This window comes from Lepidochelys kempii, chromosome 6 (assembly GCF_965140265.1).
Source record: "Lepidochelys kempii isolate rLepKem1 chromosome 6, rLepKem1.hap2, whole genome shotgun sequence".
In the NCBI taxonomy this organism is placed as follows: Eukaryota; Metazoa; Chordata; order Testudines; family Cheloniidae; genus Lepidochelys; species Lepidochelys kempii.
The window spans coordinates 127182210-127204571 of record NC_133261.1 but is presented as its reverse complement, the minus strand read 5'-3'; the positions used below and the strand labels follow the sequence as shown (position 1 = coordinate 127204571).

At 46.1% G+C, this 22362-nt stretch overlaps 1 protein-coding gene across 11 annotated transcripts in view; it reads left to right on the top strand.

Moving 5' to 3' along the window:
• Positions 1-17345, top strand: part of FRMD6 (FERM domain containing 6) — a 108554-nt gene extending 91209 nt beyond the window's left edge. For 10 of the 11 annotated variants that reach the window (XM_073350155.1, XM_073350154.1, XM_073350156.1 and 7 more), the window contains 7 exons: positions 1087-1152; positions 2080-2148; positions 5107-5281; positions 7761-8096; positions 9141-9272; positions 12297-12388; positions 13517-17345. In XM_073350155.1, coding sequence (XP_073206256.1) covers positions 1087-1152; positions 2080-2148; positions 5107-5281; positions 7761-8096; positions 9141-9272; positions 12297-12388; positions 13517-13789 — 1143 coding nt within the window. In that variant the 3' untranslated portion in view covers positions 13790-17345. Of the gene's footprint in view, positions 1-1086; positions 1153-2079; positions 2149-5106; positions 5282-7760; positions 8097-9140; positions 9273-10990; positions 11192-12296; positions 12389-13516 lie in introns of those variants that run through there. The other variant, XR_012159619.1, reaches the window with a different exon arrangement.
• The last annotated feature ends 5017 nt before the right edge of the window (positions 17346-22362 follow it).

The window sequence follows — 22362 nt, the reverse complement described above, 5'->3', positions numbered from 1 at the left end:
TAATGTGTCTTGAATGTCCAGGGTTAACATGCATCAGAGGCTTTTCCAGCCCTGCCTCTGCATGCTCTCCTTCCCTCTTAAGTTTTTGTCTAAACATCAGACAATGGGTCGTCTTTAAAAATAAAGACAATTGAGCTTCTCTTTTAAAACGTCTTCTGCAGAAACCTAAAGGTTTTTACAGCCCCTCTTCCAGAACTGTCTTTAATTTCTGTCACTTTTCTGTGAGTCCTATTTTTGGGGGTCTGAGTTAAGAAGTTTGCTTAGATTTATTTACATAAAGTGCTTCAAATAAACCCAGCAATTGATGTGCATTTTTAATGACATAACATCTAGTATAGAATATTTGAGACTGTGTTTGTTACTGCACAGCAGATGGAAGTGATTTAGAGAAGATACCTACACAGTAGGAGTAGATTTATACACTGTAGATCTTTCAAACACATTCAGTTTTTGGAACAGATGCAGTAGGCTTAAGTGATACAGGAACTTGTGCGATCTTTGTCTCTAGGTTTCAAAATCTTTCCTGGTAGCAAATGGGAATGCAAAAGTGTTGGCTCAGAAATGCAGAGGAGTTGGGCTTAATATATTGCTATAGAAATTGAAACTAGAAAATGTTTGGGTGGCTTTGACAGGGAGTGTAATAGAATTCTTGATGGGGGTTCTCATGCCTGTATCTGAGAATCGCAGCGCTGTCAAAACTGTGTGTGTGTATCACCAATTCTAGACCATGTTGTTTATATATAAAATCTCTCTCTCTTTCTCACATTTGTTTGATAGTGCTGTGCTTTTATTTATATCTGTATGAGCCTGATTGTTCAGACATGCCAAGCACCTGCAACTCCATTTGCAGTCGGGAGGAGCAACGGATGCCCAGTACCTCCAATAACTCTCACCCAAATCCTTTTTACGTATTGTATCCAAGAAGCATGAGCCATCCACATGCAATTATTAAACAGCATAATGCTACAGTTATTTCCCACAAAATGACAGCCTTGGCTATTGCCTTTCTTCTCTTCAGGGATCTACTGTATGATGTTTATTTTATATTGAAAATTATTTACTAAAAGCACTGTGGATTTTTTTTAGGACAAAAGGGAAATCGAAGCCTCGTTAACCCTTGGGTTGACAACACGGGGCATACAGATCTTTCAGGTACGTAGCTAAATGTATCCATCAGCCAATTTTTGCTCTCATTTATGCTCTTATATCTTGAGCAATTCTCGCTGAAATCAGGCTGTCTGAAATGAAAATAGTGATACATTTTCCTCACCTGATGACCTCAGGTTTCATCGTCAAGAATTAGTGGCTTTTGCTTCACCAGTGGAAGTTGGCCATTTTGACTCCTGCTTATTTTTTAATTATTTCTTTTAAAATCAGAAGTTTCTCAAATACTTTTGAAATTCAACAATCACTGTTTGGGTCAATCATCTAGTAAAAATTAACTGTTAGACACTAACTGTGCTAGAAATGTGCTAAACTGCTAGCCAGTGCCCCAAGGATTGAACTGAGGAATCTCCAGAGCCAACAGCATGAACTAAAGAGTCACAGCTCCCTAGCTGAGATCTGTAACACGGAGGGGAACCTGCAAGACACGCACACGCCAGTAGGTATCATCAACAATTTACAGTGTATTACAGCACTTGAATTTGCACAGACAAACGTCTTCCTGAGCAAATTGCTAAAGGGTGCAAATATTATTAATTGCTTTGACTCTGCGAGATGTCAGCTACAGAAAAGTCATTCAGCAGAATCCTCTTCTCTGAGCTGCACTTTGGATCTGTGTTGGATATTCTGCATGCATTCCAGAGGCTGAGTTTTCATTGATGTCATTGGGATTGGCAGGCAATGAATGAATGCAGAATAACCTATGTGCATCACAGAGAATTTTATCCTTTTGGATGGCTTCATGAAACTTAAGCCATGTCTACACTAGAGACCTTACAGGACAGTGCTTCAAAATTTGAACGTGCGGGTGAAAGATGTTATCAGCTGTGTTCAGCTTGTTCATAAGTCAGTAAAAGTAATGAATCTGTCTCAGGATTCTTAAACCGCATTCTCTGTGTGCAATTTGTTTCTCAGAATTTAAATGAAGAAAGACAGTTGCTTTATGACTTCCCCTGGACAAACGTGGGAAAACTTGTATTTGTGGTGAGTACAGAACAATCAGGGGTTCGTAACATATGATCTTTCTTTTTTAACAGTGATGTTTCTTCCTATCTTTCATCAGCTTCCCTTTAACCTGCAAACTGCCTATAAGAACATTAGAATGGCCATAGTGGGTCAGATCAGTAGTCCACCTGGCCCAGTATGTGTCTTCTGACAGCGGCCAATACTTGACACTTCAGAGGCAATGCAGAGAACAGGGGTATTTATCGAGTGATCCATCTTCTGTCATCCCCTCCCAGCTTCTGGCAGTCAAAGGTTTAGGACACTCAGAGCATGGGGTTGTGTTCCTGATCATCTTGGCTGATAGCCATTGATGGACCTGTCCCCCATGAACTTATCTAATTCTTTTTTGAGCCCGGTTATACTTTTGGCCTTCACAACATCCCCTGGCAATGAGTTCCACAGATTGCCTGTGCGTTATGTGAAAAAATACTTCCTTTTGTTTGTTTTAAACCTGCTGCCTATAAATTTCATTGGGTGACCCCTGGTTCTTGTGGTATGTGAAGGGATAAATAGCACTCCCCTAGTCATTTTCTCCACACCATACATGACTGTATAGACCTCTGCCATATCCACCTTTCGTTGTCTCTTTTCCAAGCTGACCAGTCCCAGTCTTTCTAATCTCTCCTCATATGGAAGCTGTTCTGTACCCCCTAATCATTTTTGCTTCCCTTTGCTGTACCGTTTCCAATTCAAATGTATCTTTTTTTGAAATGGGGCAACCAGAATTGCACACTGTATTCGAAGTGTGGGCATACTGTGGACTTATATAGTGTCATTATGACAGTTTGTCATCTTATCCATCCCTTTCCTAATGGTTCCTAGCATTCTGTTCAGTTTTTTGACTGCCGCTGCAGATTGAGCAGATGTTTTCACTGAACTGTCTACAATGACTCCAAGATTTTCTGAGAGTGGCAACAGCTCGTTTAGATGCCATCGTTTTATATGTATAGTTGGAATTATGTTTTCCAATGTGCATTGCTTTGCATTTATCAATGTTGAATTTCATCTGCCATTTTGTTGCCCAGTCACCCAGTTTTATGAGATCCCTTTGTAACTCCTCGCAGTCAGCTTTGTACTTAACTGTATATCTTACAAATCTGTGACTGTCATATAGCCAGATTCTGATCTGTTACATACATGTAACAACACTGAAGACAACCCCTTTCAAAAACCTGAAAACAGTGGAATTACTCCCTGTAATACACCAGTGTATCAGAACCTCGTACAGAAAAAGGCAAATGTTACAGTGCTCTTAGGACAGGGAAGTGAGACTACAAGCTGGGTTGTTATCTGGTGGGTTGTAACAATAGTTTCCAAGCCATGAAGGAGCTGGCTGAGCTGGGTGGGAGTCCTGAATATTTTAGACTTAAGATTTTGTGTTCACAATGGCCAAAATGTTCAGAGGCCGGGTACTCAGCATTGCTGAAAAACAGGCTCTTTAAGGTGTCACAGATTTGGCACCTAAACACTGAGAAACTCCAAATCTCTAGCTACTTTTGACATTTTTGCCCAGATACATTTTTGAGGAATACTGCTTCATGGAAACACAATAGCCTGCAAAGTCCTTCATACCTTTTATTAAGCTCTAAGATCACAGATACACTCTGCACCTGATTGGGAAAAGTCTGTTTCCTTTAGCCTCTTCTGGGTTTTTTAGCCCACCCCCCACTCTGCACTCTAGACCTAGCAACAGCAAGAAGCTAAATCTCAAGTGTGAACTCATTTTGAATTGGAGAGCAATAACGAAATGTTGCTGTGAGGAAAATCAATATGAATAGTCCTGGTTTGATTCTTTTTCCCCATAATGGTACAGGTATGAAAGCAGTTTTAGAAACTCTGCTTTCCTGAAAATTTGCTAGAATCTCTTCCAATCCATCAAGTTGCTTGGTTGCTGGGTATTTAAATGTGAGCATCTTAAAGTCAATACAATGTACAGTCAACCTGTGGAACTCATTGTCAGGAGATGTTGTGAAGGCCAAAACTGTAACAGGGTTCCAAAAAGAACTAGATACATTCCTGGAGGATAGGTCCATCAATGGCTATTAGCCAAGATGGGCAGGGATAAAACCTGATGCTCTGAGTGTCCCTAGCCCCTGTTTGCCAGAAGTTGGGAGTGGGTGATGGGATGGATCACTTGACTGCCTGTTCTGTTATTCTCTGTGAAGCACCTGGCATTGACCATTGTCGGAAGACAGGATCCTGTGCTAGATGGACCATTGGCCTGACCCAGTATGGCTGTTCTTATGGTCTTAGTAAAGGGGGAAATAATTCATCCAGAGTAACTCATCTGTTATTTCCTTTAGATCATTACAGCTCAACCATCAAATAGAATGTACAGGTTGGGAACTTGTTAAACCAGGGCCCACTCTTATTGGAATCACTGGCAAAGCTCGCCATCACACCAAAGAGAGCAGAGTTGGTGCTAGAAAGATTCATAGATGTTAAGCCCGGAAGAGACCATTATAATCCTCTTGTCTAACCTCCTGCCTGACACAGGAGCATTAAGCATTGTTTGTGTATTAAATTGTGTAAATGCATCTGTTTGTTCTCCTGCTGAAGTGTCTCGTGCACTTACTACTTTCCCCCCTGTGAAACTGAATAATTAACTGAAGCCAAACCTCTTGCCCGGTCTTGCCGTGGGAACCTGCCAGCCCTGACACTGGGCATGGATTTTGGCAGTATTGTGTAATGCAGAGCAAACCGTGTTTGTTTCCTATGTTTGTCTCACTGCAAGACAATGTGCCCTGGGGTAACTGATTGTTCTGCTCGTAACTTCAAGGAGTCTTCTTAAATAGAGCAAATTCCCACCATTCCCTCGAAGCTCCCTTTACCTTTCACAAGGGAACAGAGTAATCGGTCTCTGCATTCCAGGCTGGATGCCTCCCTTTACAAACCTTTGCAGTGCAGATCCTGATATTTCCTCCTTGCTCCGCACAGGGTAAGAAATTTGAGATTTTGCCGGATGGTTTGCCATCGGCCCGGAAACTCATCTACTATACAGGCTGTCCCATGCGTTCCAGGCACCTCCTGCAGCTTCTCAGCAATAGCCATCGCCTCTACATGAACCTGCAGCCGATCCTGCGGCATGTCCGGAAACTTGAGGAGAATGAAGGTACTCGGCTGTTTTTTAATCGGGCTAGACTGTGTTTTACTGCTCCCCCCTTCCTCCCCCGCAGCTTACAACAGTCTGACTCCGAACAGTGGAGCTGCAACCTCTCGTCTGGCTTGAGCTGCTGTCTAGAGCTGGGTGGAGGAAGGCTATTCCAGGTCATGGAGGGAAACCAAGAATTTCAAAATTCTCCATGAAAGTGGATGGAGTCCCTCGGGGTAGGCCCAGAGCTGCCCCCTTCCCCCCAGCCCCAGGACAGTCCACCTGGTGGGCAGGCCCAGAGACCACCCAGCCCCGGGGCAGGCCCAGAGGTGACCCAGAGCCGCAGAGCCTGGAATCCCTGGGGTCGCCAGCCCTGCGGCATTCCAGTTGGCAGGGTTTCAGTGGGTTCTTGGGAGAAATCGGACCACATGTGAGAAACATTCTCATTTCCCTGAACTGGCAAATTCCGATGAGAACAGTGTTTCCTCGGACCCTTTCTGACCAGCTCTCCTGCTGCCCGCGGCTGCAGTTTCCTCCCCTGTGGCCTCTAGCAAGGGTTCGTGTCAGGACTGAATTGGCGCAGTGGGGGCACTGCCATCCGTGCCAGGCCCCAGCGTCTGCTTCTGCAGCACCCATGCTCCTCGGCACGCTCTAAGCATGAGCAGGCCCTACTGGCCTTGCTCCTGTGGTTTCCCGCTCCGGCTCGCGCGCCGTACAGTTTGTGTGCGCAGGTTTCTGAACGAGTTCCCACCCGCGCTCGGAGGAGGGACTTGGACTGTGGGCTGTTGGGACAAGCAGCTCCCCACCTCCTGGTGCTCTTGAAATCAGGGGAAGTTTCAGCCCCGGCTGTTAGTATCAAAGGGGCAAACCCCTCCCTGTGGCCGTGTGAGGGCCAAAAGCAGGCAGAAATGCCATCTCCCCATGGTGCCACAGGGCTAGGAAGTGCAGAGGGAATCCGGAGCCAAGCAGTCAAGCCCCACAACAGAGATCAGACACCATGGCGATGGGCACGGTCTAGGAGAGCGTGGAGGCAGAGCCTGAGAGTAGGCTGGGAGAGTGCAGGTGGCATAGCCAGTGTGGGTCATGTGAGTCCCCAAGCCGTGGGTTATGGTGGGGGATCAGAGCTACTGCCCTTCTATACCCCATGGGGGTGACGCTGGCCGGCTTGCACAGCAGATAGACAGATTGGGGCTGGAGATTCAGCCCCACTCCCTGCACCGTTGCGTGCCCAGAGCCGTTTCCCTGGACTCCATGCTGTTTGCCAGCAGTGGGACCAAATTGCAGAGAGCTGTGTGTAGAAATGCATGAGCCTTTGCTGTTCAGCAGATAGCATTGGCAGGGCGTAGTCAAGTTCGCAGTTCCAGCATGAGGAGGGCAACTGATCTCCATGTGTCACGGCCTGAGTTCCCCAGTGCACTCAGCCTCTGGCCTGCCGCGCCGCTTTTTCCAGCGAAAGGCAGCCAGGCAAGGAACCGGGCTTTGCCCTGAAACTCAGCCTGCCTTCAGTTTCCCCAATCCTGAAGTCACGTCCGTGCGAATGGTTTGAATTTACCCTGGCACACTGGTGCCACTAAAAATCCCTTTCACCTCCACCCGAGGGGCTGTCTGGGGACCCGTGTTGTGCAGCGTGTTCCCAGTCAGAGCCTGGCCGGACGCAGCCTGCAGCTCACTTAGATCAAGAATGTGCTCCCTGCGGGAAATCTGCATGCCGTTGTTTGTGTGGGCTGAGCGTCAGCAGACCAAGCTGGGTGATAACCACGCTGTAGACAGATGCTGGTCTACTGATAAGGCCCCTGGCCATCGGAGGAGTCAGGAGGAGGCCCTGTGCTGCGATAAACACAACCATAATTAGATAGCTGCACTGCATCAATAAGGCCTGACTGGGCCTTAATGCGCTGCAGGGTGGGATTGTGCATCAGGGTCCCGGGATTACAGGGGAGGGTGCATCCTGCATGGTCCTGTGTAGCTGGTATTTCACAGGCTGGGGGTGGGGCTGGTTCTGGCTCCATCTCCCTCTCCTGGCCCCTCCTTGGGGATGGTCAGCTCCAGAGGTGTTGGGAGGGAGCCGTGTCAGTGATCCCTTGCACTGCGTGACCCAAGGCAGTCTGTAACTACCAGGGAGGGCTCAGGCCCTGCCGGCGTTGGGGCTGTGCACCCCCTTGTGGGGGGAGGGAGAGAAAGGGGTGTCCGAATACAACCTCGGGAGGGAGTGCCCCTGCCATCGTGCCCGCGGGGCAGCCGGTCCCCACTTGTGTGCTCAGCCAGTTGCTCTGAGGGCCATGGCCCTGTCCCCGCACCGCTGACAGCTCAGGGGCTGCAGGGTTGCCTAGCAGCTGCCCAAAGGCAGGAGACACTGGGTGGGGAGGAGAGGGAACAAGCATCTTCTTGTCCGCAGGCCCAATCTGGCCCAGGGTCGGTACGCATCCCGGGTGCGTTGGCGCCCCTCGCAGCCCGCCAGGCTCCCATGGGGGAGTGACCATGCTGCTGGCTTGCCTTGCAGAGAAGAAGCAGTACCGGGAGTCTTACATCAGCGACACCGTGGACCTGGACATGGACCAGCTGGAGAAACGCTCCCGAGCCAGCGGGAGCAGCGCGGGCAGTGCCAAGCACAAGCGCCTCTCGCGGCACTCCACGACCAGCCATAGCAGCTCCCACACCTCCGGCATCGAGGCGGACACCAAGCCCAGGGAGACGGGGCCGGAGGACAGCTTCTTGGGCACCGCTGTGCACCGCAAACTGAAAACCTGCAGCTCCACGACCAGCCACGGCAGCTCCCACACCTCCGGGGTGGAAAGCGGTGGGAAGGACCGGCTGGAGGAGGACTCTCAGGATGACGGTAAGCCGAGCGGATGGCTTCCATTCCACATGCGCTCTCTGCAGTCTGTCTCGCTGGCTGCCGAGTTGCAACAGATCTGGCACCAAACCGTCAGGGTCATTGCGTTCCACCCGTGCACAGCGGAGCCTCTGAAATAGGCTCTGCGCAGGAGAGAACAGATTCCTAGCTTAGACGGGTACGTCAGTGCCGCTGGCAGTGAAACCGCTTTCGGTGTTGTGCTCGCTCCAAGCAGCTCGTCCCCGCCAGTCTCGCACCCTAGCCTGAAATCGCTCGGGAGGGTGCTGGAGACACCAGGGGAAAGAATCAGGGCCGTGCCGTGAGAACCCTGAGCCTTGCTGTTGCATCACAGCATCCAGTCAGAAGCAGTCATGGTGCTGAATATTGCTGGTGGGATGGAGTGCTGGCCAAAGACAGCCAGGAGGCAAATGATTTCCCCTGCGTGTCACCCCAGACATCCCTTTGCAGCATCACAATGCGGGTGATTGGGCCCTTGGGAGTCTGTCCGCACTGGAGCTTAGAGGTGGGTAGACAGACATGCTAGAGGGGAGCAAACCAGTGCACTAAAAACAGCAGTGTGGACGTTGTGGCACAGGCAGTTGCCCGGGCTAGCTACCAGAGCTTGAATCCAGGCCGTTGGGCAAGCTTGGACTTGTGACCGCCCATACCACAGCGGTCACGCTACTATTTTTAGCGCGCTAGCTTGAGCTGAGCTGGTGTGGGTCTGTCTACCCGGGCTAGGAACAACACCTGCCAGTTGCTGTGTGGATGTACCCTCAGCTCATTAGTGCAGCACCTAGCAACCATGTGGCTTAGACCTGTAGGTGCGACCGTGACACACATAACAGATGATCATTTTCTCAAGCATTTCTGCAGTCGTGACTGGCATTCACTGCTGCTTTTTAGGACTCAAGAATTATCTTTATGCGGCAGCTGCTGGCCAGTAGGGACAAACCATTGTATAGCTCCGAGAGCCTCTGGATTTTTTTTCTGGCACTCTTTCCATGTTAGAAAATAATTCAATCTTTTCTTCTTCTTCGGCTTCAGAAATAGAAATGCTGGTGGATGACCCCCGGGAGCTGGAGCAGACAAATGAGTCGCCCCTCGAGGTTAGCCCAGACATGTGTATCTACATCACTGAGGATATGCTGACGTCACGGAAGTTTAACGGACACTCAGGTAAAATGCCACGGGGAAATGCCTGACCTTGCTTTCTATGATGGTGGGTGAAATCACTAAGAGCACATAGGTGGAACTGCTGGGGATGAGAAGCAATTCGAAAAAGGGTCATCTTGACAAATGCCACAACAGAGCTGGAGTCAGATTTTTCAGGAGGTCAGATCCCCATGAATTTACCTTCAGGTGTGAGATAAAAGCACAAAGTGGGACAGTCTACTAGATTGCTTTTGGGGGAGGAGGTCAATAGCAGGATTTCCAGCTCCCTTCATCTCCTTTTCTTTGTGTGGCAGCATTGGGTTCGATGGTGCAAATGCCAGTTTTAATTTTGAGTCAAGTGAAACTTGCGTAAGGCAACCACTCACGGGACCTGCAACGAGGAGTTTGCACAGTAGCAGTGGGTCAAACTAAAGATCAGATGAATGTGTACTGGAAACCATGGTGATGCTTTAAGATAAGGGATTGCCAGGAGTGGGAGGATCTTAAAAGCACATTTCACTTCGGTAGCTTGTAATATATGTAATTTTTTATCAGTACATCTAGGATGAAATTCACCTCTTTGCAGGGGGCCGGCAGAAAGTCTACATACCGTATCACTTCAGTCCCACCTAATCCCTCCAAATAAAGCTTTATGCACACAGGTGAATTTCATATAGAGTAAAAATAGACATACTGAGCCAAACTCAGTCCTAGTGTAAGCATCTCTCTCTCCTTTGGAGCTATTGGAAGTTTAGCCCACTTACACAATGCAGAATTCGGCCCAACAGAGTGTCCCAATTGTTTTTCGAGTCCAAGAGTTGAGGAACAAAACATGTCATATCCTCAGAACTTGAGGTGTGCACTTGCCCAGCTCTGTTTCGTGCACAGCTCCCCGATTGCGTGTGTAATTTCAGTAATCCCGTGCAGATCCTGTCTATATGAACATGCACTTTACCATGGTGCAGATGCACATGTCCGGCGTTATGGAAAATCTGATCCGTTTACTTATGTAAAATGGGTTCTTAGGTGATGTGATCAGTTGAGCCAAAGGCTGTTTGTTAGGAGGATTTTACTTTTCTATGATCCATTCCCATTTTGAAGGACACCATCGACTTGAAATCTAGACCTTTTCAGAAATAAGTTGGAAGAAGATGCAGGCTCTGCACCTGCCCTGGAAGGCCTCTGGCAATCGCTGTCATTCTGCAATCCCATTTTCCTTTTATTAAATGGGGTTTTCACTCCTTTGTTGCTGGGTGACAGGCCCACAATTGAACGGAGATTTACTGACTCTCCAGGGGGAATGGTGAAACTGACTCTATGCACAAGGCCACTAAAGGCACGTACTGGAAAAAATAGAGAGGAATCATCTCTTTCTCTAGTCTCTTGTAGCTGTAGCAGCTGTAGGTGTTGCTTGTAACAATTGCAGGTGAAACCTTGTCAGACAAAATTGTGATTTGTGTCTAAATATCCATTTAGTCTCTTAATTTGTGAGAGATTAAAAATGAATTCCGTTACTTTCAGAATGACTAGCACCAGTTCTAATGATCTTTACACAGTGCCCTTTCTTCTTTCATCTAGATAGAAAGTAAAACCTCTCTTGTAAACGGCACTGTTAAACTGACCTGCATGGTGGTTTTGCCATTTTGGCCTTCACTCCAAATGAAGATACTTTAGCACATTTTGTCTCCATTTTCATAGTTTCTTTCCTTGATCTCACTTCCCTTTCCCATCTTCATTCAAAGGACAAGAACGCTTCAGCACTTCTCCTCTGTCAGCTTCACCATTCTTTCAGCAGCACGTTGTCAGATGAAGGCCACCCTGCCCTCTAGAGAGACTGTGTCAGTGAACTGCCGCTATGCACTGGGGCCCTGACCCAGGCGTGTCAGGATTTGTACTTCAGATTTTTGCGGCACGCCTAGAAAAGAAGAAATTCCTATTCCTAAGTACTAATCACATTTCAGCTTCTCACTGGGTGCAGGAGGTTATGGGGAGGGTTTATAACTGCTAAAGATTAGATCGCTGTAATGGTTACAATAACACCTGATGCATTCTTAAGGTGAGAAAACCGTGGACTGAAGTTTGTAGTTCCAGAACTGTAAAGTGAACACCGTTAGCCCATCAGCATATAGGGCCAGATCCTGAGCAGGTGTAAATCAGTGAAGCTCTGATGGAGTCTCCTGGCATTGTCATCCCAGTTTTCTCCCTCAGTCACAGGCCACCTATAAACCATAGGAGGAATCCTGGCCTCGCTGAAGTTGATGACAAAACTCCTACCAACCTCAGTGGAACCCTTCACCTTGGGGCTCCGTTGGAGCATCAATATAGTGCCAGAATACAGAGGTTCCTTCTTTTATTTTCTTACTTCAGGAATAATCAGAAATTGGCTTTGTTTACATTTTGCATAGGAGTTTATTAAAAGATACAGACTCAGTTTCAATTATCTCAGCTCTCGACTGTGGCTAGAGAAGCAACTCAAGGAGCCAAATTCGGAGGCAGGGAGTATCGTGAACTCTTTATACTTAGTTTCTCCACGTGCTTCTGAAATGCTCTCTGCTCCGCTGATGGGAGTCATATCTGCTGAGGAGCTGTAGAAAGACACAAGTTAAAGTGGGGCGGGAAAACCTCAGCCTCTTGCATCTTTCTTGTGGCCTTTTAATGTGTAACTGACAATTGCTTGGACCTACATACACAGTGACGTCCTGTGTGTAAGCAGAGGAGTCCAAGATTAATGTAAAGGGATCTAACATACTCAGCATCTCTGAATTTGGTCCTGTGTGCCTGAGGGAGGCTAAATTGGCGTAACATACATGTTGAAGAGACACCAGTGCAGACTCCCTCTAGATTAATTTATGAATATGGCCCCGAGTAACTAAAGAGGATCTCTTTTGATGTGACAAAAATGTTGATACCAAGTACTTCATCTGTGCAATTTTAAATGTGGCTTCCGTAAGGTAACTTAACCAGGCAGCAATGTATCCTGGCAACCCAGAAGGTGACTCTAAATCACTCCAGACTTAGATCTGTTTCTTTCCTTGTTTCCTAATTCAGGGTTAATCGTAAAGGAAGTGAGCTCATCCACATCCAGCTCTTCAGAAACAGTGGTGAGACTTCGTGGTCAAAGCAGCGACTCGTTGCCTCAGGTATGCATGCATTGAGACTTCAGACATACGGCTAGATCTAAAGCAAATGACGTGTCTTGATTAGACATGGAAAAACCAATCTGGAGGGGGGGAAAAAAGCCATCCAGTACCTTGCTCCAAATTCATATGGGATTTCGGAGAGTTTGGGTAAATTTTAGCTTTGGGGGTGAAAAAACATTATATTTCCTTTTTGCAAACCTGGGCCTTTTGAAAGCAAACAGCAGGGAGAGCCTTTTCCCACTGCATTTCTCACCACGTCAGAAACAGGGAATGCTAGAAACCTTACAAGAACATCAGATCAAATCTCCAGATCCCAGAGACTTTAATAGATTGGAATACACCAGCCCTATATCCCAGTGCTTTATCCAAACCAAACCCACAGCCCTTCTGAGGTAATTCATCACTAATCTTGATCCCGAATGTTGGTGTGTTACAATGCCCAGGAAGTTTCCTTTGTCCAGAGACATACAGCAGTATGGGCTCCAACAATGTCACTTAACACCCCAGCATCACCCATATCCTGCTTTCAGTTTGTCTGCAGAGACGATTCCAAGGACCCCAGCGATGTAGCTACTACAGGAATGTCTGCTTGAGCTGGAAATTACACCTTCCGCTCCAGAATAGACATGCGCTAACTCACAATGCTGGATCTGACTTGTTTGCTCTCCTGAATGACTGTACCAGACTAAGTTATCGCTGTCTAGAGAGAGGTCCAAACCAAGATCCCAGATCTAGGGGTTATTTGAAATCCAACCCCACATCTGGATTTGAATTGGGCAGCTGGCCTCTATCTTTATAATGGGTCCAAACACCTAAAGTGAGATCTTGACCCTACTGAAGTTAGTGGGGGTTTTGCCAGTGACTTTTTAGTAGGATCAGAATTTGACCCCTGAATTTTGCTGACTTGGCACCTAACTGCTGTTTTTGCCTTTAAAAATCTCCCCCTCAGTCCCTGGTCACATTCACCATATCTCCGTATATGTAACGGGAGAGTTATATTTAGGGTGAGCGAAGACCATCAAGTGCATAATGGTGCTGTCTGGCTGCCACACAGGTGCACCAGTGATGTAATTTTTAGATTGACAACTGATGCCTGCTAACGCTCCTCCTGTAATCTCTTCTGTACAGACCGCCTGCAGAAAACCAAAGACTTCCTCCGACCGGCACAGCTTAAGCCTGGATGACATCCGGCTTTACCAAAAAGACTTCTTGCAGCTAGCGGACACTGCTCAGAGCTACACGTTTGGCTGTGGCCACGAACTGGATGAAGACGGTCTCTATTGTAACAGCTGCTTGGCTCAGCAGTGTATCAATATCCAGGACAGTTTCCCAGTCAAAAGAACGAGCAAATACCTCTCTTTGGATCTGACCCATGATGAAGTTCCAGAGTTCGTTGTTTAAGCTCTACAGCTGTATTGTGGCTGGACTGGCTACCTGCACTATTAGAAAGACTTGAAATCTATTGATATTTCCTTGAAATGTGTCTGGTGCCATATGGTTTTTCCTTCTGCCTACACACCTGGCCCTTTGCTACTACAAATCAAGGCTTTAGCTACCACTGCACTTTGAGTAGTACCCAGGCAGTAGGGATAGAGATTGTGTGGCATGACCAAGCCCTGTTTAGGTTAATCAGTCAGAGGGAGAGAGGAATTCTCTTTCTTATTTGGAAGTAGTTGGTGCAAAATACTGATGATCTTATTTCAGTTTGGAGAAGCACGACATCGTTTCTTTATTTAACCTATTCAAAGATAATCCTACGTTCTTATTCCTGCCTCAGGAAGGCTCTTGAGTCTGGTCAGGTTTGTCTTTTTTTGGTTTTGGGGGTTTTTTTGTTTAGGTTTTTTTTTTTTCTTTTCCTAAAGATGCCATTGCCTCTTGTTGTATAGCCATCGCTTTAGCTTCTGTAGATGCTAAAAAGAAAACGTCACTCCCTTCGTTGTGTTCTGTCAGGCCAAAGAAATGTAAATATCCTAAATGCCAGTATCAAGAAGATGAGATTTAAGCAATAACTAGACAAGAAACGCTATGCACGTTCCTAATACCGTGGAAACCCGTGAGTTCAGTTGCAGTTGCCGTATTGTGTGATCCCAGTTCTTCCAAAAATGTCCTTTGGAATCTGGTTCCAAACAGAGCTTTTGTTCAGCATTTTGTAAAGTTTACAAAAATCAGATTGATGTTACATGGGAACTTAGCTTCTAAACTTCTTCTTTATTTTAAAGAAAAATGAAAAATAACAGATCATATATAATGTAGCAATAATGTTTGCTGACCAAAGTACCTTAAATATATATAATATACATATATAAAATTCTATATATGTTTATATATGTTTGGATCTTTATAGACCCTTTTTATTTTTGTTCTAAAATACTTTTTATACCAAGAATATGCTTCCTTCCTTTAATAATACGTATAGACAATCGTTTTTTTGTTTTTTTCTAACACGAACTGTCTGGAAGGTGAAAAAATACTTTCCTGTTGCAAATAATATGTATGCAACTGCATTGTTAGCATGATTGTTTTCAGTTAACATAGTTTTGTTGTTCTTTTAAATAAGGCTTTCCACGCATCATTGAATACTTTACCATTTAAATAGTTCTGATGAAAGGAGGAAGATGTTCTATCAGAAATGCGACAGGTGCAGCTTTCGAGATGGAGTGTCCTAATGACATTAACATGAACAGGTGTCATGATAATTTTACAATCAGTAAATATGGGGCAAAGCATTACAGCAACTAATATTTACAGCACAATGCCTCTTTTTAAAGGACCTATTTTTAATTAGGATTTAGTATTTTACAGCCATAGTTTACCATATTTTGATTATATCATATTTTTAACTGGAAACTTTTCTTAACAAAATGGTTATTTTATAAATAAGGAGTGTGATATTTTTATAAGAAATGCGGGTGTGTTTTTGGTAACAAAAAGGACTTCAGAGTTTTGGCGCAGGGGGGCACCGTAATCAGTGTTATCGCTATACGGGAGACAGTGTTATAGAGCAAATAACGAACACTGCAAAATTTGCTACAGCATTGCTGCCTGATACATAGTTTTTTTTGCTAGAAAATGTGCCAGGGTTTCCATAAACACTGGCTACTTTTCATCACTCTGCTGCCAAGTTTGTGAGGGCTTTACATTGCCCGAGTGGGGGGAGAACATTCAGGACATATCAGTGAATGTTGCCCATTATGTATAATAACATCAGTGTTTGCATTGTGTGTGAGATATATGTAGCCAATTGCTGCCATGGTACTGTCTAGCCAGTGCAGGGAGAGTGAGCAGTGAAGCATGCAGGCGCATCAATAGGGGGCAGCATTCGGTGGCACCCAGCACCTCACTGCAGGGTGCTTTGCAATAGGATCACCCGCCACCTGCTGGCCAACGCTTCCTGCAGGTGATAGGAGATGCACCGATTAGCTGCGGAGCTAGACTCGCACCGCTATCCTCGAGACCATCCCTGGTGCCGGGCGTGTCTCTTGCTAGCAATGGAGAGGTTCTGCATCAGTTGAAAGCGGTTTTCCCTTCCACATCAGCACAAGCCAAAACTAGATCTAACTCGGCCATGTGCAAAGTCTCCAAGCTTTAAAAGTCCACCTCGCTGGCGCTGGAGTTTCTTCCCTCTCTGCTGAGTCACATTGAGTTCCTGCACAAAAGATGATCCCCTCTTGCAGAACAAGCAGAATTTTCAGGTTCTAGGATTGTATCTCTGGGGATGACCACAGATCTGTATACATGGATGTTTGATATATACACTATATATACCCGCACACAGTGTCTATACAACATATATAATATACACAGCTATATCACATTGCAGTTATCAAAGTTCAACTGTCAAAAATGGAAAAGAAAAATTATTCTGAATTCACAGGGTCAGATTTTTTTTTTCTTGCCAACTGATTGGATAAGCCAAGTTTCTGTTGTCAAAAGGATTGTACAAAATACCTGCTCCTCTGTCCGTTTATTCCCCAGTGGTGGTGTGCAATATGTAAGGTTTCCCTCCTACTCATCTTCACGCGTTCATTGTTGGCAAACCCGTTTTTCTTGAAATGGTATGTGCTGCGCGTTGGTATGACCCTGGCCAAACTAAAAATTGTAAAGCACCCATATCATTGAAGAGACCCCAACATGATATGAGCCCTATTTGTTCTTGTTATTTATTTTGTTAAAATATAGGGGGAAGAATGTAATTAAAGGATTAATTATGCAAATAGTGCTTTTATGCCGTCGAGAAAGCGGGCTACTTTCAGTCCAGATCCTGCAATCCAGTCTGTACAAGACAAACCTTTTGCAATCATGCAGAGCCCTAAAATTGTTCATGGGTTTCCATGAGGGTCTGCTGATCTGGACCCAATTGTAGGATCGGGGCCTTTTGCTTTATACTCCAACCAAAAAGTCTGAAATCATTCATGTGGTTCCGCAGACATGGTGGTTTTGCTCAAGTTGTGTTCTACTTGGATTCATAAGTAGTTAACTTACATGAATAGACAGCATTGACCCATAACAAGACACGTCATTGCTTTTGTCATAATACTCATAATTTGTTGCAAAACGATCTTTGTAATGTGGGGTGCTGGCAGTTGAAAAGGCAATCAATATCTTGTATTCTACACTTGGTACTAGAAAGCTGTATGATATAAAGTTATTTATTCTGCATCGGTTAGAAATCCCCAAATGGTCAACGTCCGGATTTGGTGTCTGTTGCCTTCTGACATTTACGCTGATACGTTTGCAATAATGAGCTATATGCATGCACAAACTAAATAATCCTTTCTGTGAAAGGATCTTCCTGTCACGACCATACGAGAAAGGGAGTGTGCGTGTGGAAACATAGCGGAATTATTTTGTTACATTGAAGTTTATGTGCCTTTCATGGTACAGTTAGAAATTACAATAAAGTTACAGTTGTTTGCATTACTATGAGTCTTGACAATATAAAAAATGTTTTAACTAATTGTTGAAGTTTTGTGAGTTCTTCAATGAAAATATTGCAGCGAAATTATCCTTCATGCAAGAACAGATGAGGCCAATACTGGAATCCTGCATTCAGTTCTGGTGCCCACATTTTTAAAAGGATGTTGAAAAATGGAAAAGGGTGCAGAGAAGCTCCACAAAAATAGAGTTCTCAAAAAAAAAAAAAAAAAAAGCCTTACAGTGAGAGAGAGAGAGAGAGGAGACCTGATTACAAGGTATCAATAAAGTTCTGTAGCTGGTGTCATACAGGACATCAGACTAGATGATCCCAATGGTCCCTTCTGACCTTGGAATCCATGAAGATATTGGTCTCTAAAGGGTTCTGTAATCTAGCAGAGAGAGGTAAAGCAAGAACCAACAGCTGAATGGTAAAGCCAGACAAATTCAAAATAGAAATAAGGTCCAGCGTTTTTAACTGTGAGGGTGATTAACCACGGGAACAAGCTACCAAGGGAAGTGGTGGATTCTCCGTCCTGTGGTGTCTTCAAAATTGGATGTCTTCCTGGAAGAAATGCTTTAATCAAACACAAGTTATTGGGCTCAATAGAGGGTAACGGTGAAATTCTCTAGTCTGTCATACACGGAAGGTCAAATGAGAGGAGGTCTCTTCTAATCTTAAAATCTGTGAATAGTCTACAAAATCCTTTGGTGGTTACATCTGTGTAACATTGAGCTTCTTAAGAGTAGGTATTTCCTTTGGCTTGCAGATTCCTTCTTCAGTAATTCTGATAGTCTGCTCTGACACTTGTGGGAGTGGGTAGGTTCCTTCAGATTGAACATAAATGACATTTCAACCAATCAAACATTTTATGCCAGTGCTGAGAACTCCTGGTGTATGATTTATTGAAGTACTCCCATCGCATCAGACAATGTCGGGGTGGGGTGGGGGGATGGCTTATGGGGTAGCAGGTGTGTTGTGTGATGTACCCCATTTGATTGAGGAACAGAGAAATGTCTCCAGAGCAAAGGTCATTTAAGTAGAGGTCACCACAGCACCAGATGTATGCTGTGTCAGGTCAGCACTTCAGAAGGGGCAGATAGCAATGACTGGGCCTATGGCTATCTGTGGTTCTTGGCCACATTACCACAGTGTCTCAGCACCTCACCATCTGTCATCCTCACAACTCCCCCTCTCCACGTGAGGAGGGCAAAACTATTATCCCCGTTGTCTAGGGAAACAGGCACAGACCAACTAAGGCCCAGATGCTCAAAGATACATTGGTGCCGAAGTCAACAGGATGGGAGTTAGGTGCTGAGAGACCTTTGAGGAGCTGGGCCTAAATCAAATGACTTGCCAGAGGTCATGCAAGATGCCAGCAACAGAACAGGGATTTGAGCCCTCCTGAGGCCCAGGCTAGCGGTCTAACTGCGGCCTGACCACTCTGTCTGTATTGCTCTGTTTTAGTGTGTGTGCTCCTTTCTTCCACAGACTGAGAACAATGCTCCATGCCCCTTGAACAGCCGCCGGCACCCGTGCTGGGTGAGGGTAGGGGTGCCCCGCAGCAGCCGGGACACCACGCTGGATTGGAGAGCAGTGCCCTGTCCAACACGTGTGTGAACGCTCCCTAGGGATACCACGGAATTCCACCAGCGGGCGTATCCTCCAGGGAAACCTGCAGGAGGAGGGCTGAGGGCAGCCCCCCCTTTCAGGTCCCCCTCTTCAGGGGCCAGCATTCCTCCCTCCATGCAATGAGCCACAGCTCTGTCCCCAGACTGCTGATCCTCACAGACTGGCTGGCAGGCAGGCCTGTATGAACCAGGCCCCCCAGCCTCCATGCCCTACCCAGGGTTGTCGCATCTTCCCCTCCACCTCTTGACGCAGCCGCAGTGGATCTGATTGCCTCCCTGGCTGTGTCTGGATCCTGCACCCTCCACACAGCGAGGCCTTTGAGCTGCATTACTTTTCCTTAGGAAAAGGTAGGTTGCCAGTTATCTGACCGACCCCTTCCCTCCGCCCCACTGCGCCCTGATTGACCCTGGCCTGACTTCTCCGACACAACACTCAGCAAAGGTTGGAACAATGGACATCTTGTATTAAGAGTCTATGTAGGACAGAAAAATGAATATGATCCTGTTGTAGGGAATTCCTTGCACTGTTTTTTTTGTTTTATTTTGTTTTTTAACTTCTTCTGCCATGTAAAGAAGATAGTTTGTAAGAAATGATTATGCCGCATCTGGTGATGTCCAATAACTGAAAACTTGGCACCTACCTGTATATTCACGTGTGCGCACAAAAAAGCAACCTGATTTTCAGAGGTTTTTGTGGGTGCTCGGCACCCCTGAAAATCGACTTCACTTTCTTAAGGTGCCCAACGGGGATGCCTGATTTTAGGTAGGGAGGTTTGAAAGGTTTTACCTCGATCCCTCTTGATAAATTACTAGGTTTCAATAGACCTTTATTGATTCTGTTGTAATGTTGTTTTTGGTTATCCCTGGAAAAAGTTTAGTTAAACATCTAGCTTGCGTTTATGCAAAGAGCATTGCACAGATCAGATCCAATGAAACCATCAAATCTCACCATCGTTTTCTGCTGTGCGATGTTGCCAGGCTCTAATCCCATTACAAGTCAATGGGGAGGTAACGGGAAATCAGGAAAAGCTCAACACCGTTGTACATTGAAAGCGAGAGAGTGGGAAAGGGGAGTGTCAAAAGGCTGCAGAGTTTGCTCACTAGGCTCCTTTTCGGAGCCACAGCCCGAGCGCTGTGCCCCGATCGCGCAGGCTCCACGTCCGCTCCTCCCAGCCTGTGTCTGCAGGAAGCAGGTGAGTCCTGGGGAAGGGGGAGAGGAGTGGAGTGAGCAGGGGCGGGGCCTCGGGGAAAAGGCGGGGCAGGGCAAGGGTGTTCAGTTTTCAGCAATTAGAAAGTTGACAACCCTAAGAAAAGACCACTGGCCATCTTCTCTGTGGACTCCCTGGCCCACCCCCCATGAGGATCCTGACCCCACAGAGAGCTGTCCAAAGAGTCACACTATAGAAGCAGGTGCTAAAAAGAGGGGCAGAGTGGAGGAGGCGTAATCCATAAATCAAGGGCATGGGCTGGCCCTTTGATCCTGCCGCTGCCCAGGCGGCTTGACTTGATGATTTCTCAAGGTCCCTTCCACCCTACAGTTCTGTGATTAACCCACTTACAAATTGCAAGGTCCACAAGCCAGGTTCTCTGAGGCAACAATCCAGTTCTGGCCCCTGCGCCTTCCTGAAGCAGGGGGTTTTCATGTGCAATAACTATTTGTGTTTAAAAATAAACCAAAGATCCTAAATAATTAACTCTGTGTGCATGTATGTACCTGACAAGATTTAGGCTTTTATACCCCAATAGAGCTGTGTGAGTAATTATTAATAATGATTTGTGTTCTGTCAAAATTTGGGCATTTAATGTTCGCCTCGTAGAAAAAGGCATGATCATTCCCCTCTATTCAGCATTGGTGAGGCCTCGTCTGGAGTACTGTGTCCAGTTTTGGGCCCCACACTACAAGAAGCATGTGGAAAAATTGGAGCGCGTCCAGCAGAGGACAACAAAAATTATTAGGGGGCTGGAACACATGACTTAGGAGAGGCTGAGGGAACTGGGATTGTTTAGTCTGCAGAAGAGAAGAATGAGGGGGGATTTGATAGCTGCTTTCAACTACCTGAAAGGGGGGGTTCCAAAGAGGATGGATCTAGACTGTTCTCAGTGGTAGAAGATGACAGAACGAGGAGTAATGGTCTCAAGTTGCAGTGGGGGAGGTTTAGGTTGGATATTAGGAAAAACTTTTTCACTAGGAGGGTGGTGAAACACTGGAATGCGTTACCTAGGCAGGTGGTGGAATCTCCTTCCTTAGAGGTTTTTAAGGCCCAGCTTGACATAGCCCTGGCTGGGATGATTTAGTTGGGGACTGGTCCTGCTTTGAGCAGGGGGTTGGACTAGATGGCCTTCTGAGGTCCCTTCCAACTCTGAGATTCTATGGTTTGTATTACTGCGGTGCCCAAGAGCTCTATCTACCAGGGCCCAATGGCAATTCTAGAGTGGGGGGAATTAGTTTTGGGTTGACTCAAGAACAATTTTTTAAGCTATTTTTGGTGAATCAAAACATCAGCAAACATTGTTCAGAGTCGTACAAAACACTTTGTGCTTTTTTCCTTTTAAATTTTATTTTAAATGAAATTGGTCATTTAGAAAGGAGCGGGCGTTTCAAATCAGCATCAAAATGTTGCATGTAGAAGACGTTGACTTGAAATGGGTTCACTTTTTGGAAAATTTGTTTTGAGTGGTTGGTTTTGGGGTGGAGGGAGCAGGGGCGTTGGTTTTGTTTTTTTGTTTGCCTTTTTTACTGAATCAAGTTGCTGCAATTGACATGACTTCAGAAAATGTTTGACGATCCAAAGCTGCATTTTTGTCACCGAAAATGTTTTGTGTGAAAAATATCACCAAGCTCTACACCCAAACACAAGCCTCTCCTTTTCCTCCCCCCGGCCTCCAAAAATCCTGGAGTTCTTACTCATCCCAAACTCCCCTGATTTGGAGGGGAGTTGCACGGCCACTTAGAACCTACACACACCGACTAAGAGTGGCAAAAGCAACGAGTGATTTAGGGAGCCTCCATTGTTTTGGGGCCCAGGCTGAGCCCTGACGTCAATGGGTGTTTGGTATGAACGAAGACCATGGAGCTAGAGCAAAGACAGCTACGTGGCGTGTCACTAATTTAGGGGGGCATACTTTTAAAAAGTCATTCCAGCTCCCGGATATCAGCAGTTCCACTGTATTCCCTCTTCTGAGCATCGGAGCTGTGGCTGGAAGGAGTAAATCTTCTAATGCCTGAATAATCACACGGGTAAAATCCAGTGTGGTTATTGCTACAGAGGCCGGCACCAAAACACAGTCAATAGAGAAGCCTTGGGGATGCGGAGGCAAGCGTATGCAACAGGGACCGCTACTTTTCATGCTGATGGTAACATCCCCTTGGAAATGACAACCAGCTGCTCAGACTGTTCGGCTCAGTCCCTCCGCCTGACGCTTGGATC